General features: G+C 39.9%; 1 protein-coding gene across 8 annotated transcripts; it reads right to left on the bottom strand.

Annotated features, from left to right (window-relative positions):
* Positions 1–642: 642 nt before the first annotated feature.
* On the bottom strand, positions 643–13,979 carry LOC308190466 (uncharacterized protein C7orf57 homolog). Of its 8 annotated transcripts, none has more exons than XM_080581878.1 (8): positions 13,631–13,978; positions 12,869–12,901; positions 12,025–12,213; positions 11,146–11,254; positions 10,854–11,016; positions 5,185–5,285; positions 4,014–4,150; positions 643–1,752 (listed from the first exon to the last, which is right to left on the bottom strand). In XM_080581878.1, exons 3-8 carry the CDS (start codon positions 12,197–12,199, stop codon positions 1,676–1,678), a joined length of 762 nt encoding a protein of 253 aa, XP_080438004.1. In that variant the 5' UTR covers positions 12,200–12,213; positions 12,869–12,901; positions 13,631–13,978; the 3' UTR covers positions 643–1,675. The 8 variants fall into 8 exon arrangements, with proteins under 8 accessions (XP_080438004.1, XP_080438007.1, XP_080438001.1 ...); XM_080581881.1 differs by having other exon boundaries at positions 13,770–13,978; XM_080581875.1 differs by having other exon boundaries at positions 12,869–12,946; positions 13,631–13,964.
* Positions 13,980–16,800: the final 2,821 nt, after the last annotated feature.

The following is a 16,800-nucleotide window of genomic DNA, read 5'->3' as shown; positions in this document are numbered from 1 at the left end:
CTAATGACTGGTGGGTCTTTCTATTGGTCAGATTTTAATACCTTAAGTTCCGGCTTTGACATCCCCTGGTACTGTAGCCTACAAAATTATATTTCATCAAAAACTCTGCTTTTTTATGCTAAAATTGAAGATTTTAAGTTGCCTGAACATAATCCACAAAATAATTTTTAAGTGAAAACTGTCTTAAGATAGTATTTCTTTTTTTTTACCCCTTTCAGATACAGCTTGATGATGCAACTTAAGCTTTCTTACGTTTGGAAAGGTGCTGGTTTCTTCTCCTTGGTCACCAGTAACAGGATGAGCAAGAACAACACAAAGTTGTGTCAGGGGAGGGTCAGATTGGACAGGAGGAAAAAGTGTGTTTACCATGAGTGTGGTCAAACACTGGACCACCTAGAGAGGTGGTTGATGCCCCATGCCTGTCAGTGTTCAAGATACATTTGGACAATGCCCTCAACAGGATGATTTAACTTTTGGTTAGCCCTGAAGAGGTCAGGCACTTGGACCAGATGATCTTGGAACATCCCTTCCTACTGAAGTATTCTATATTCTGTTCATAGAAACGTATACTCAGTATTACATTTTAAAATCTTCAGCTCCTGGACTCAGAGGCGTACAATGTAATAAGTGCACTCAGAAAAGGAAAATAAATACAATTTATTAAAAACTTCACTTTTTATAGCATAAGCAAAAATATCCTATTGAAATTGGATCCACTTTCTAATGGGCTTTATAATAAAGTATTTAATTATTCACAGCATATAAAGATATGTTCTAATTCAAGCAGATAAAAGAGCAAGTGCTAAAATGTCAGCGTATGTATTTCAGAGTTTTAAAACAATTTTTTTTCAAAGTACAAAGTGTTTTGCTGGTGTCAGTAAACACATTTAGCATACAATTTATTTTTGTAGTCAAATTCAGGATAAATTTTTTTTCGTTTAAAAGGCTGAATGTGTAGATACGCACAACTTAGTCTATGCCACTACTCCCTTAACAACCCACCTTCTGTAAAATATAACAGGAAATGCCAACAAGTCTTAGCTTAATTACGTGGCTGAACACTATCACCGATCAACTAGTTCTTTCACAGCACACATAGCAATATAATTGTCTAAGAAATCTGAATATTTGGTCTAAATGTTCTTTAGGCACTAAGAAGCCATCTTTCCAATCAAGGTTTGACTTCTTGAAGGAGAAATCCTTCAAGTAGCCATACCAGTTCAATTCTTTCTATTTACATTTTCTCCCACACCACGCAGTTCTCCCCCACCGTTTTTAGTCATAGGTCACAAGTATAACTGTAGTTAAAGAAAGAAACTTGTTGGTTTGGACACACTGATATTGTACACGTATATAGTCAAATTAGCAGCAACAGGACAATACTATGTGACAACAGCAAGGGAGCACAAGTCTGGTATAGGAGAGAACTTTAGCTGTCAGCGCATACGCCTAGACTTTTTCTTTGTATATATATAGAGCAAAACTATTCTTTAGAATTTGCTGTCATCAACCACAATAAAGTTCACTCATGTTATAAATCAACTGAACTACTCAATCAGGGATGAGTTCAATCATTAAAATAATCTAACGAGACAAAAGTAAACCAACAAAGATGTAAATAGTGGACTTTATCATAAGCAGTATAATGCCTTAGTTTCCCCAATCATCTTTTAAGTTACTTATTACATCCCTGAACCTCTGGCTTCAGTTCATTGCTTGCAGGTGCTGATTCAGACTGTGATGGCTCTGAATCTGCAATAAAAAAAGATGAAAGTACTTGTGATAACCATAAGAATAAAAAGGTCAACTAACATTTAGTTTCTCTCACTCACGTCAAAATGCATATAAATTCCAGTACTTTAATTTTTAACTAAGAATGACAAGCTACATGGAAAGTCTGCAGTATGATACAAAACTGTAAACCACCACAAGCGAGTTATACATTTATATATGCAATGGGCTGTATCTCCTGTCTGATATGTCTTGGACTTATATTACGAAGCAGACAACAGACAAAGCTCCACCTCAAAAGGAAGCTGCAAGGTGCTCATGCTGTCAATTGCTTTCAAAATAAGCAGACAAAAGTACCCAAGTGCTATCTTCAGCACACACCTGAAACCACAAAGAGGATGAAGTTAAACTGAATCAAGGTACAACAACATGTCTGGATGAAACCATACTCTCAAAAACATTAAGAACCCTCCTTTTACACTGAGACAAGAAACAGAATGACAAATAAGGGCAATGCAATAAAAGCTGGTTTCATGTTATTTAGCAGTTTGTGAAAGAAAAGCCTCTTGAGAATATGAAGCAACTCTATAATAAACTACACAGCATATTGACTTTTCATCAGTCTTTATACAGTATACCCATCATTTTGTTCTCTCTGTGTCTGTGCTATAACCAAACCAATATCGTGATTATTCTGAAAATCTTCAGTTTTCTTTATAACCCAAATGTCCCATTTGAGGCCCACTTCCATTATTTTTGAAACTAAAATACGTTGTTTGGGTTTTTTATTTTTTTATAAATTAGGGTTAGGGTTGGAAAACATTGGAAAAGACCTCCAAGATCATCAAGTCCAACCATCAGCCTAACACCACCAAGTCCACCGCTAAACCATGTCTCTAAGTGCCATATCCACATGTCTCAAATACCTCCAGGGATGGTTACTCAACCACCTCCCTGAGCAGCCTCTTCCCATGCCTAACCACCCTTTCCATAAATAAATCCTTTCAGATATACAATCTAAACATTCCCCTGGCACAACTTGAGACCATTTCCTCAAGTCCTATCACTTTGCATCTGATAAAAGAAACCTTTCAGGTAGACATAGAGAGTGATGAGGTCTCCCCGCAGCCTCTTCTCCACACTGACCAACTTCAGTTCCCTCAGCCACTCCTCATTAACACTAGTGTCTAGTCCCTTCACCAGCTTTGCTGCTCTTCTCTGAATGCATTCCAGTAACTCAATATTTCTTCTAGTGAGGAGCCCAAAACTGAATACAGTATTCAAAGTGCAATTTTTTGTATAAAATATATAAATTCATATATTCTTCATATATTTACATATGAAGAAAAAAATACCGTAGATATATTGTTTTTAATGTTAATGGAAGACCAATAAAATCAATTCAGGAGGTGCTAATTTGTCATAGAAATTAATTTTACTAGCCACTAAACTTTCCACACATTGATCTATCAAGTTCAAGAAAGTCATGTCAATCCACAGCATATAGACAAGCACTCACTGATACAGTTGAAAATAAAATTCTGGAGCTTGCAATACGTATGTTCAATAGCATTTTAAAAGGTTGCTATATAAAACTGATCCACTCACATTGTTTATCAAACCAGTGTAAAAAGCATAAGCAAAAGATCTTTGACAAGAAGGGGGATTTTCCCCCTTTAACCTCTATTTCTAAGTGTTTTGGAAGAGATGTATTTTATAGCTACTACCATTGCGCATGACAAAAGCAAAGTCTGAAAACATAAATAAGCACTGGATAACTTTTTAATCCAATAAAACTGTTGCAAAACCAAGATTTTTAATCACGTGGATATATTTATTTATTTTTTAATAAAAAGTGATCTGTTTCATATACATGAGTATTGATGACAACTATAACATAAGTTCTCAGAAAAAATAGTAGGATACAAGGACTATTCGAAAACAAATAGCAACTATTTTACAGTCTGCTCAGCTTCAAGGAGGAGTATAACTGTGTCTCCTCAGTATTTTACAAAAATACGTCATACAGAAGCCCTTGGATCAGAACACAACATACTTCTACAACTGCAAAGATGGAAAAGAAAGCCACAAAAGCCCCTGCCTTTGCTGACTACAAGCAGGAGGGCACTTTCCCTAAGCTGTTTGCAGCGTGCTGTAAGCCAAGCATGGTAATTCAGTAAATCTCAGCATACTTAAAGAGAAAGAATCAAATCATTCAGGCTACCCATAGTTCAAATCCAACTAACAAAAGATTTAAAAGAAACAGCTTGCAATAATTTTACCTGTGGATGGCTCGCTGTTTTCTGATGTTTCTTGGATCTTTTTTTTCCATGCAGTATGTTGTTGATACCAGTCAGTCCCATAACCATTGCTAATTAATTTGCTAAAGTTTACTGCTTCACTTTTTCTCTGAGCAGGCCTGTAAATCGAAACATATTAAAGAAAATAATAGCATAAGTAAACCAAAACTGGGATTAAGTGGAAAGAATGTATTTTGCACAGAACAGGTAATAGCCTTACATAACAACTTATTTGTAAGCAACAATAAATATACATGCTATGTGTCATCATCTTAGAAAAAAACAAAGCACACAGCTGGAACTGATTCAGTAAATACACACGTAGTTTTAAATGACAAAAACCATTCATGTTATTGGAACTTTACATGTATAATACTGGCATAATTCTGGTCTGGTGACCAGAAAAAGTAAGTGAGAAGGAAAAATCTAAGCAAGAACATGTAAGCTGAAAAGGCTGATGACATTCATTCTACACTGTGCAGGTTTTGTCCCAAAATTTTATCATAAGTATACATTTCATAGACATTTCAATCACATATTTTGCATCATTAACATACTTCTAAAACAGACTATTTTCTGATATTTATCTCTAATCTATTTTTAACACAAAGTACTCTGGAGCAATTCAGCTGCACACACAGATTAGTGTTGTAATCACTCGCTTAGAAGACTAGTTATCTTCCAGGTGTTGATAACAGTATGTTTGCTGGGCCTGACCTTCTACTAGGCTACAGCTGATGCGATTTCTGAAAATGGTAGTCCTACCTGTGCCTCTGTAATCTACACTCACAGAATTAACAATGCACACTAATAGTTTGCATCTGTTCACTGGTATTAACAACAGATGATTTAGAATGCAGTAAAAGAGTACTTACTACACGACAATATTTTACCACTCAATTGTATGCCTACTTTTCCTAAATAGAAGCTCTGTAAATAACAAAAAATAGCTTTACTATATAAGTTAAATTCCTATTTAAAATATTTCACCACTATAGATGGTGGCAGTAAGTAAGTTTAGTAGCAGTAAGGATCCAGAAAGGCCATGCACAAATCCTCTAATCTCTGCAAGCTCCCAAGCAGTAATATTACTTGCATGCACAGACGCTTGCAGGTTTAGGAGTTTAATGAATTTCATAAACATGTTACTTACATAGGTGGGAAGGAAAGCCTATTTTTCCCACTGAATTCCTTGTTCGTAGAAATATTTGGTGTTCTGCTTGGACACGTAGTGTTTATAGCTGGGAGCTTTACCTGTGTAAGACAGACCTTAACTTACTAAAAACAGTTATAAAAATAACTACGTGGTGTCAGAAGTGATAGTTATATGAAAGGCCCCCAAAATCATCAAATTGTACTATCATAGGAATAATATTTCAAAAATTAAGAGCAGAGAAGTATAAAGGAATAGAAAAACATTTAAAAACACCTTAGTTATACTACATAAGATCAGCTGTTTGTTCATTATGTCAGTAATGAGAAACATGCTCATCTGTGAGCTTTTCCCTCACAGTACACTTCTACCAAAAGTTAGGCTTCAAATTCAAACTTCCCAATTGCAACCTCTCATCTTGGCCTATTTCCCTGTGTGCAGTGTATGATAACATCCCAGTCTTAATGAAGCCAGTGGGTCCAGAAACTAATGTCCAGCCTAATTAGTACTTTTTTTTTTTAAATAAAAAAACAAAACATAGGACATCTTATACAATGAGATGAGAAAGCAATGGTGGTATATGAATTTGAGGCTTGAAATTCCAACAAATACAGGTGTACTGAGAAAAGCCTATAGGAGGAATGTATATTTTATTTTTATTCTTTATTCATTATGTAAAGATAAGAAGACACCTAGAAAGATGGTGAAGTGACATCACAAACTCTAGGCCTCGAAGTCAGAGAACCCAAAAATTAGTGGAAAAACATTAGCAACACACATCAAAGCTGTTTATTTTAACAGCTTTCAAAACTAACAGCTGATGAGGGGTCGATATACTTCCCTCTCAAATAAAAGCACCCAATTAAATATCCCCAACAATTCCAATATTTTTCACTAAGAGCTACTTAAAGAAAAAAAGCAAAAAACAGCAACAAAAAGTCTTCAAAGACTATGTACAACTTCCTTCATTGCATAAAAAGAAAGAGTGGGCAGGAATCCTCAAGATGGTATGTACAATTTTCAAAGCCTATCAAGAAAGTTTTTGTGTTGTTCTAATATATTCCCTTAATTAGAACCTACATATTACTTGACCACCTAATTTTTTTAAACTTGCAATACAGATAAGTGCCCCATAGAATAAGAGGCTGCTTGCAAAATAAATTAAGATAGGATAACTGGAAGTGAAATACATTGCTCTGTAAATTTAAAAGTACATTAAAGATAAAGATACTTTTCACCTATGTAGACATACCTACCGCCATACATTTAACCTAAAAGAACAAAAATTATGAACAGAGTGCAAAAATTAGATGCATCACCAGCAATTGCAATTGGACTGTGGACACTACAAAACAACTCGCATGAAAACATTCATGATGAAAAGATTCCAAAACAGATGTAAACACACCACAGACTTTCCCAGGACCCTATGCAGATTTTGTTTAGAAAGGGCAAAGTATATTATTGTTTGAATACATCTGACCCACGAAGAAGCCAGTTAAAAAAAGCAGACATGAATGTTTGGAGAGTGTAATTTTCTTATTTTCTGGGAACAAGTGAAGCCTAGTGCAGTTCTACTTATTCTGAAACAGGAAGTCAGTGATGAAGTTCCTACAGACTTCAGAACCAGAGCTGCACCAGAAGAAAAATCCCAGAATTTCAGCTAAACAGACTGATGTTTTATTGAAGCTTAAGGAGATGAAAAACTGGAATACCCATTGAAGAAGAGATGACACTGAAAAGAGCACACAGTGATGCTGGATTAAGACTGGAGTCTGTTGTCCAACATGAAGGTTTAAAAAAAAAAAAATCAGCTGCCTACAACTGCTTTCAAAATCTGTGAATGCTCATCTGCTGTGGCAGCCCTTTTCTGTTTTACATTTCAAAAACACTATTCTACTGTGCAAGAAAAGTCACTGTTTTTTTTCTCTTCAGCATTAAACTGCTCCATTTCAGATCTGACACACCATGGAAGTTCCAGATGGAGGACTCTGACAAGCCTCTATTCAGCAGCCATTGAGTTTCCCAAATAAAAAGCAAACCAAGTTTCCCAGAAAAAACAAACTATGTAGGACATTTTCCACTTGGTTGAAGTGCTCTCTCCATTTGTGACGATATAGTTACCAACATAATCTAAGAGTGATTACTTACATTTACAGCATTTGACTGTTATGGCATGCCTAGGACAACTACCAAAATGGGTAACTCCTTTCAATCCACGAAAAAAGTATCATTTCAGAAACGCTTGAAGTCCTTTATCCTGTTTGTGTAAATGCCTGAAAGCTATGAGCTCAGGCACAATGTGTTCATCTTAGCGGCTATGCACACACATTTATTAATTTCACATTCAAGAAACACTAATTGTAATTTGTAGAGCAACTACTTCATTTATACCCAACAATTCATGATGTAATTATAGTCATACCATGAGAAGCTAAACATATTTGGTTGTGGTTTTCCTCAGTGAAAACCCTGACCTCAATACTCTTCCACACGTCTGGGTAGTAGGTGAAGAACAACAGATACTTCCTGCTAATATGGAAAGCTAAAAGCACCTGGGTGAAATCCTGGTTCCCCTGAGATCAAGGGCAAAATTCCACATTACACTCCAAACACATATTTGAGGTTAAATCCTGACCTCAGATGAGTAATCCTTTTACTATAGCATGTACATATATACATATGCATGTATACACACAGAGTCCTGTATGTGTATAAGGCAGAATCCTGGAAAAAGAGTATCTTCACTCAAGACATAGAACTCCAATGTGACCGTAATTATTTGATACAAAAATCTGTATTTTTCACCAAGGCTGACATTACAGAAAGGAACACCATACCATAGCTCTTCAGACCTGTCCTTCATTAGGAGCAGCAGAGAACTGCAATCAACACAGCGGAAAAATGAGACCTAGACAGTATGGACCAGAAGCACAAAAGGAAATTTTGCCCTCAAGGTGTACAATTTAGTACAATTGTGGCACTTTACCATTACAGATATGAAATGCATAGCCAGATCTCTTGATTGCATTCTCCAGTCTTTGGAAGGAAAAAATGCCAATGTTCAGAGATGAACAAATCAAGCCTGGGCATGGAGAAAAGCCTCTCGTTTTCCACAACCGTTCATACCTGCATATCAACCATGTGCAAGATATGAACTACTCTTTGCAGGAATACATAGGCTTAAGTGTTTAGCTAAGAAGCGTTTACTACAGAAACCAAAGGCTCACTCAGCACACCTCTAGTAAAACTGCCATAAGAAAAAAGCACAACAGAAAACCCTGCTGGTGTTGCTTACTCTTACTGACAGATAAGGGATGTACGCCTATGTATGCCTAGCAGAACTCAAGACATTGAGTTCGTTAATCTCATATTAATCAACGTATTAATCTTCATGGTTTTGCAGTAAGATACTAATTCTGATGCCACCTCCAACTGATTTCTCACTCATACACAAGCTTCTCTCTTTTGGTTCATAGCATTTTGAACTCAGGTTAGTCCACATGGTACAAAGGCAAAAGGATGCTTCCACCTGCTCTAGTAACCCATCACTTTGCCATGAGTACAGAAGCTAAATCCTTCATGCACAAACAGTTCTCTGCTGCTCTGCTAAATTCCTAGAATGAGAATTATCCCTGTGATTAAGGTATTAGGGAGGAATCATGGGATCCATCCTGAGGCAAGGGGTACCACGTTGCTTGATCTCCAGTCCTCTTCCATGCAGTGACAACCATAACATGAGGAGCAATGGAGATGCTAACACTTCAGAGGAACGTGGCATAAATGTTTAAAGCTCCAGAGCAAGGGCCCACTCGGGAACAATGTTTTCCAAACTGAGTAGAGCAGGAACCCTTAGAGGTTAAAATGTTTTTGTAGTTGTCCATAAAGACTCCCTTTGGGATTTCCCTCCATAATTGCATCATACATCTTTCTTCTTAAGGGCTGCCGAATCAGACTGGACTGAATAATGTTGTCCAGACATTCAACATCACCTAAATACTTGAGGTAGTTTGCTACTGCACTGTCATCATTTAGTCAAACAGTAAATTGAGTATTGCTTAGATTTTTTTTCTGTGGTGGTTTTGGAATCTGTAACCTTCATTATACAAAATGTACAGTGAGAAAACTAAAAACGAAGATGGTTTGGTAGGGCTAGTTGTATTGTCTCACTGGAAGAATCTTCAGGAAAGTACTCTGAACAAACCACGGGATAGAAACCTCTTATAAAAGCAAGGAAGTAGAAGTAGATGCAAAAGAAGCACCATGTGATGTTTCAAGGTACATTAGACACTTCTTGTGAGGGTACAAAAAAGGTACTCTGCAATAGGACAACCATTTCAGAGCTGGTGGTGTGAAGGGGGTGAGAAAGCTAAGGCATGATCCACAGAATCTGTAATCTGAGGCGCCTAGTTATAAAAGAGTAAGGTTTGGGATTTAGTACCTTGGACAAAATTCAGCTTCCAAAACAGTAATATAGATTACATATTAGGGACTCTGCAGATTTGGAATTCGAGCTGAATAAGTACCATTTATTCACTTTGTACTCCGTGATAAATAAAAAAATTAAGAGAACTTTCATGTACAAGACTGAATGAAACTGGGTCTTGATCAAATTCCACACCTAGCAGAAAAAGACCTTCCACCAGTCCCCACATGGACTTGAACTACACATACCGTTACCAAAATCAAATTTGTCTCAGAGCAGTAAAGACAATGGGTCCTTAAGTAAGAGAGCACTTAATCTTCCTCACGTTTTGATCCTCTAAGAGGCTCCCATGGCAGTTTGAGTTTCAGGTTTCAGTGCCCTGAGACTGACTGAAAAAAAAGTTTCACCTAAAGGCATCAGCAAGTTATACCTGAAGCATACATCATGCGCATGACTACTTCTGCAGACTAAGACGACATTCCCAAGCCTGTTCAGAAAGACAACATATCCCTATTTATACAAGCCATCATTCTGAATTTGCACTTGTTACTCTCTTCAGCAAAGGTTAAGGACTTTTTACTTAAAATGTCCAACTCCTGCACTTGTAGTCAAGTGGAAGGGAGGTACTAGTTTTCAAGTACATCAAAAGTCTTTCCATGTATATTCAAAGCAATATGGTAACTGAGGCACCCAGGACTACAGAGTCTATTATAAAAATGTAAGCCCTAAATATCTAAATGAGCAGGAGAGGAGGATGAAAGATGGAGGATGGGAGATGGGGTTTTATCCTGTAAACCTAAGATCATCACAGAAAAGTTCGCTCTAAGCATAGTTTGCCCTACGCTCATTTTGTGGTGGATGAATCTTCTGTTCATAGGCAGCTAGCGTGGTCTCTTTCAGGACTCTCTCTTGAACTTTAAAACAAACCCTTTTTCTGAACAGCCTTCTGTTCCCTCCCCCTCCTCCTCATTCCTTCCTCCCCCAAGACCACTGAACAAGAATTCAATTCAACAGAAGTGAATTTCAGGGGAAACAAAGCATAAGAAGACAGAAACTAACTCCCGGTTTTCATTCACACTTAAATATGTGCAGGTGCAATTGGAAATTGCATATCTGGTTCATATGCCACACCTGCAACACTTAAACATAATTTTACTAGACTGCAACTTCCCTTCATAAGAACCAACAAATTCAGTCAGAAGCATCTGGACGAGCTATGCAAAAAAAGCCATCTCCATCATACCTTTTTTTTCTCTGCATTTTCTTTGTCTGCAGCATCCCGCTGCCAAACGCTTTTCGTATCGAAATCAAAAGGCCCTCTTCTGGTCTCGTAATTATTACTATGATGGTCATCAGCACTGAACTCTTTGTGAATCATAAAATCTGGTAGAGTGGAAACATAGTTCCTGCAGACAGAGATTTAACACTTGTTTGTACCAGGGATATGTATTTTTCATTTTATGACAAAATTATTCTGAAACACTAACAGGTAAAGAGAGAACCCAGGAAGTTATTCAAGATCTCGGCAGACCTACCGTGGCTCATGGGTTGCTGGAGGATTGGAGCAGTGTGAGTACCAGTCAGGCGCAGCATATGCTACTGGAGATGACTTGCTTGTAACAGGAGCGTAGTGCTTCAACAAGTCTTAGGATGAAAAGAGAAAAGCTGCTACTTTTCTGACTCTTATTCTAGTTATAAAAGCATCATCTTTTCAGGCTGCTGTTTTACCAAGAAAAGATACCTTTTAGTATTCACTAAGTAACATCTGTCTTCCTTGGTTAAACAGGCAATCAGAACCTTGCAGCACCATGTTTCATTTGTACCCTATTTATCTTCTAAAAGTTTTGACACATTTCTGCTGGTGTCTGTTAATTCATATTCCTGTATTTGTCATCCTGCTCTAAGTGTAGCACGCCTGCCATCTGTTAAGTCTCTCAGCTTCTCTTTCTCAATAAAGGAAACAACAAAAACATGGAGTGTCCTGGTACAAGAACAGAATATACACAGAACCCTAACAAACTGGATGCCATTAGAAAAAAACACTTCACAGACATCTACCAAGCTTTCTGATAACAATTCTTTGTGACAAGATTGTTTTTACCAGACTGTTACTTAAACAGCCCTAGCATAAACTGTAAAGACCTACCTCAAATGCAGCTAAACTGCCAGCATCATCCAAGTAGGTCAGACATAAAGCAAAACTACCTATTTTGATAACAGGTAGTTAATTCAATACACAGCAAGGGTATCATTACAAGCTGACCTCTTATGTCACAGTTTCAAACTTTTTCCCCTAGTTTAATTTCAGAATTTCAGAGGATTCTTCTGAAATGTCTACAAGGTTTTTCTACCACCAAACTCAAAGAAAACCAAAGAAAATAATACTAGAACAAACAGCCAAAAAAGTCACACACCAGGTCGGCCTCTTTGCTTTGCCAGCCTTACATAAGCTGAATCGGTGTCTTTAATCCATTTCCTGCGGCACCCAGATGTCCCTTCATTGGGAGCTTTTGCAAGACCTGGAATCTGGGATGTTGGAGGAAGTGGGATATCTGAGTTCATTGGTTTCTCTGGTCGCTTCATGAGCATCTGGTAATAACATTCTGCAGTAATGGAAAAGAAAATTTTATCATAAAATGTAACTGTTAGCATCCCTTTTTCAGGCAACTAACATCTAGTCAACCTGAAATTTGAGCAACATGCTGCATTTCAGCATGAAGGTAGAAGACAAGGATTCTTTATTCCAGGGCACATAGCAAGGGCAAATGCTGGAGGATCATAGTCAACAAAGAAGGCCTTGGTTTAAGTTTTGAAATAGCATTCAGGTTTTCATATGAAATGTTTTAGTACAGGGCAACACACATATTCAGGCAGCAGACCAGGTCAAGGACACCAAGAGCAGGGAGAATCACAACAGACAGCTAGTAGCAGTTAAGCCTTTTGTTTCCTTTCCTTCACATCTACCACCAAAAGCAAAGGCAGCATTCTAATTTGTCCATTTCTAGGTCTTTATTTGTAAAATAATCCAACCTGATCCCCAAATCATCCCCTCCTTAATAAAATAAGGTAAGTTAAGCCCTCTCTAGAAATACTCCTTTCTCAACTTTCTGCATGTAAAAACAAACAAGCAAGCAAACAAACAGAAACATCAAAAAACTCTACAAGGAAGGGAAATTTCCTTAAAGAGAAAATGAAGTGGCAGACAGGGAAGAAAAAGACAATCTACAGAATTATGCTATGAAAGGCATACAGACTTACTGCGATGACTCCAAATGCAGCGAATGCAGTTACCTAGGTGTAAGTAAACTATCTTAAGGCAGGCATCCTCTCCAGGAGCTACTAGGCAAACACAAATATGCTGAAACTCACCTCTAAATAAAATGCCCTAAAGAACTTACTTTTGTTGGTATCAAGGGCAAAGAGCCATTAGACTGTTTTATTTCACTACACTAATTGGTCCATCTGAAACCGCTCTACCTCATTATCCCAAATACTCTCATTCATTTTAGTTTGCTGGATTGCCAGTCATTTGGATCTCTGCTTTGATAGCTTAAAATGAAAGAGCATTTTCAAAGAAATAAGCCCCTTACACAGCTTATTTACAAGGGAAAATGCCCGCAACTGATTGAGAATCTCCTCTCTTCTAACAGACTGAACTCTACTGGGATTCGCCCATGGTACATAGTGTCTGCGGCTGATTTTTTTTTCCACCTGACAACATCTAGCGGATCTCTGCAAACCAAATGGATGTTCTAACTCAGAGTGCAACAAGTCCGCTGTTAGGAGGTGGGACCAGCAGCCAGGCTTAGAGCTCGGCAAGCACTAAGGAAGGTAAGCTAGGTGGGAACTAGCCTGTGAAGACAGCCTGACCACGGGGCTCTTGCAGCACACCCGGAAAAAGGCAAATGCTCAGCACCATGTTCCCCCCTGAGATCATCCCACAGAGCACCAGAAACCTCTCCTGACACACAGGGGCAAGCTCCTTATATCAGACCTGTATTACTATAAAACAAAACGCACCGCCTGCTGCCTAGACCTAGGAAGCTCAGGCCTGAGCCACGTTTGCTTCCAGCTACAAGGGCAGCAGGCTGCAGGAACCACAAAGGCACCGTGGTGGAAACGGGCCGAGGGCCCCTCGCCGTGCCAACACCTCTCCTACCGCAGCCAGAGGCAACAGCCGGGCAAAGCAGGGAAGGAGGCAGTCACACAGCGCGGTACTTGGCAGCGACAGCAGCGGGCTGTGCCCTGCCCTGCCTGGGGCCCTGCCCTGGCCCCGCCGCCGGCCCCCGGCCGCAGCGGCACGCCCGTCCCCGTGGCAACGGGGCGGCTCCGGGGCCGGGCCGCGCCTCCAACGGCCGCCGCCGCCATCTTGTGGCCGTCCGCGCCTCCTGGAGGCAGTGCCGGGAGTGCGGGCGTTCGCTGTCCTCCCGTGGTAGTGGAGCAGAAAAGTTACGCGGTGTTTATGTGTGACTTGAGGCCGCAGTGTGGCCAACAGGATAGAGGGAAAAAATAGGATGAATTAAGACACGGAGATCTCCTAACAGTTACTATTACAGACAAAAGAGATTCAACTCGGGGAACATTAACGTAATTTACTCCCAGGTAAACCAGACACCTCTCCCCCAGGATCATCGTCTTGTGCTGTCTCACCATGAAGCCTGATTCAATACACGCAGGTGTAGTCTGGGTGGCCCCAGTTGCTCAGCACTTACAGCTTTATAGAATCATAGAATCATTAAGGTTGGAAAAGACCTTCAAGATCATCTGGTCACAGAATCACAGAATCACGGTCCAACCATCACCCTACTGCCAAGGTCACCCAGTAACCCATGTCCCCAAGCACCAGGTCCAACCTTTCTTTAAACAACTCCAGGGATGGTGATGCCACCACTTCCCTGGGCAAGCCATTACAATGCCTGACTACTCTTTCTGAGAAAAAGGATGTAATTGATGAACCCAGAGTGCTTGTTCTGCAATGAGAAGAAAGAGGATTGGCGTTTTTTAAATGTGGTCTGGCCCATTACCAAGTCTGTCAGTGTGTATGTTTTCAGGCCACAAGGTGCCCTTTGATTTCTTGTCCATTCTGTCCTACCACTGGATGGCTTCCAACACCTGTCTTGTCAAGCTGGACAGGAAGCAATTTGAACCAACACTTGGTGCTCTGGTTTGTTCATATGGTCTAACAGTGAATAAAGCATCTGTAGGACTGCAGCAGCAACGAGGCCTACATCTTCTCATGCGTTCAAACTGTCCATCAACAGGTGCCATTCACAGACCCCGATTACGCTGATTATCCCTGGATATTAGAAGGAAAAAATCCCAGAAACTGTTACCATTTGCTGAAGGATGTGGTGACAGTGACATAAGCCTTTGACCTTCTGTGATGCTCACTAGGAAAAAATCACCTTACTAATTGGTGAACTGATGATGGTGGTTCAATAAATCTGCTGCATATCCACTGCCTTCAACAATTTGTGTTTATGCATTTTTATGAAAAGCAATTTAAAAAATACTCTGGGAACAAGAAGTACTCGCAAGAGTCAGCAACAATTTTACAGTCTATCTAACTGCAAACACAAAGATAGCTGCATCTCTGAAGCATTTTACAAAAGTATGTCACGCTGATGCTCTTGGATGGGACTGGCATGATTGCACAACTGCAAATGTGTAAAAAAATATATATTAGAAAGAGCCTTTGAAAAGAACTATTAAAAGCCCCTGAAAACAAGCATATTTCCTTAAAGCCTGTCAAAATGTACTGTAGGCCAAGCATGGCAATTGAGCAAGTTTCACTGTGTTTAAGAGGGGCCACACAAAGTATTCAGGAAGCCTGTGGCTTTTACCTTGAGATCCTAACCCTCTTTAAAAACCTCACACTGTCACACCCCAGGGTGCCAGCTATGAAATGCCTCACTTCCAAACAACCTGGAAGTAGAGGTTATGGAGAGGGGCAAGGGAGGAGCGCGGCCGCATGATGGCCACAACATGGCGGCAGTGGCCGTTGGAGGCACAGCCCGGCCCCGGAGCTGCCCCGTTGCCACAGGGCCGAGCAGCGAGGGCAGCGTCGGGCATGTGCTTGTTTACCAGGCCAAACTGCAAGGCAATTGAAAAAGTGCTGGTAGAGGCCAGTTCTGCTTCCGGTCTCCCTGGGGTGCTTAGGGTAGATGGCGATTAGGGAGGTGAGATCAGCACTGGCTGCCTGAATTCACCACGACCAGGGGATTTTCCAGCATACCAGGAGCACATTGGCTGTTACTGCAGGGCTAGCACAGCTGCCCAAAGGTGTCACTCTTTTTAACCTAGAGAAAAAAATACCCTTTAAGAAATAGTTCAAGTCCCTTACCTACTGGCAAATATCTGAAAGCTGTGACTTCAGACGTGCTGGCTATTAGGCAGTTCTCTAAGTGCAATGACAGATCAGATCAATCATTTGAAGGGGAATTTGTCCAACTGAAAAAGAAAAAGAAGGACTAGAAAAATTGAAGGAATGCTTAAGAAGTAAAACGTAGACAAACAAATGCAAACAAAGCTACTTAAAATTAGCTTATTTGGTAACAAAACTTTAGTCCTTGTTAATTACAAATGCTGAAGGGCACAAGAGAAGGTTGCTGGAATCACAGAATCATAGAATCATAGAATCATTAAGACTGGAAAAGATCTCCAAGATATCTGGTCCAACCATCACCCTACCACCACTATCACCCACTAAACCATGTCTCTAAGCACCACGTCCAACCTTTCCTTGAACACCCCAAGGGACAATGACTTCACCACTTCCCTGGGCAACCCATTCCAATGCCTGACGGCTCTTTCTGAGAAGAAATGTCTCCTGATTTCCAACCTGAACTACCCCTGGCACAACTTGAGGCCATTCCCTCTAGTCCTATCACTGGTTACCTGCAAGAAGTCCAATCCCCAGCTCCCCACACCTTTCATTCAGGTAGCTGTAGAGAGCAATAAGGTCTCCCATGAGCCTCCTCTTCTCCAGATTAAACAACCCCAGTTCCCTCAGCTGCTCCTCATAGGACTTCTTTCACAGGGCCTTCGCCAGCTTCATAGCCCTTCTCTGGACACGCTCCAAGGCCTCAATGTCCTTCTTGTAGCGAGGGGCCCAAAACTGAACACAGTACTTGAGGTGCGGCCTCACCTGAGCTGAGTACAGGGGGATGATCACCGCCCTGGTCCTGCTG

The sequence above is a fragment of the Anser brachyrhynchus genome (genome assembly GCF_964034855.1).
Source record: "Anser brachyrhynchus genome assembly, chromosome: 2".
NCBI lineage: Eukaryota > Metazoa > Chordata > Aves > Anseriformes > Anatidae > Anser > Anser brachyrhynchus.
This window is presented reverse-complemented; position numbering and strand designations above follow the sequence as displayed.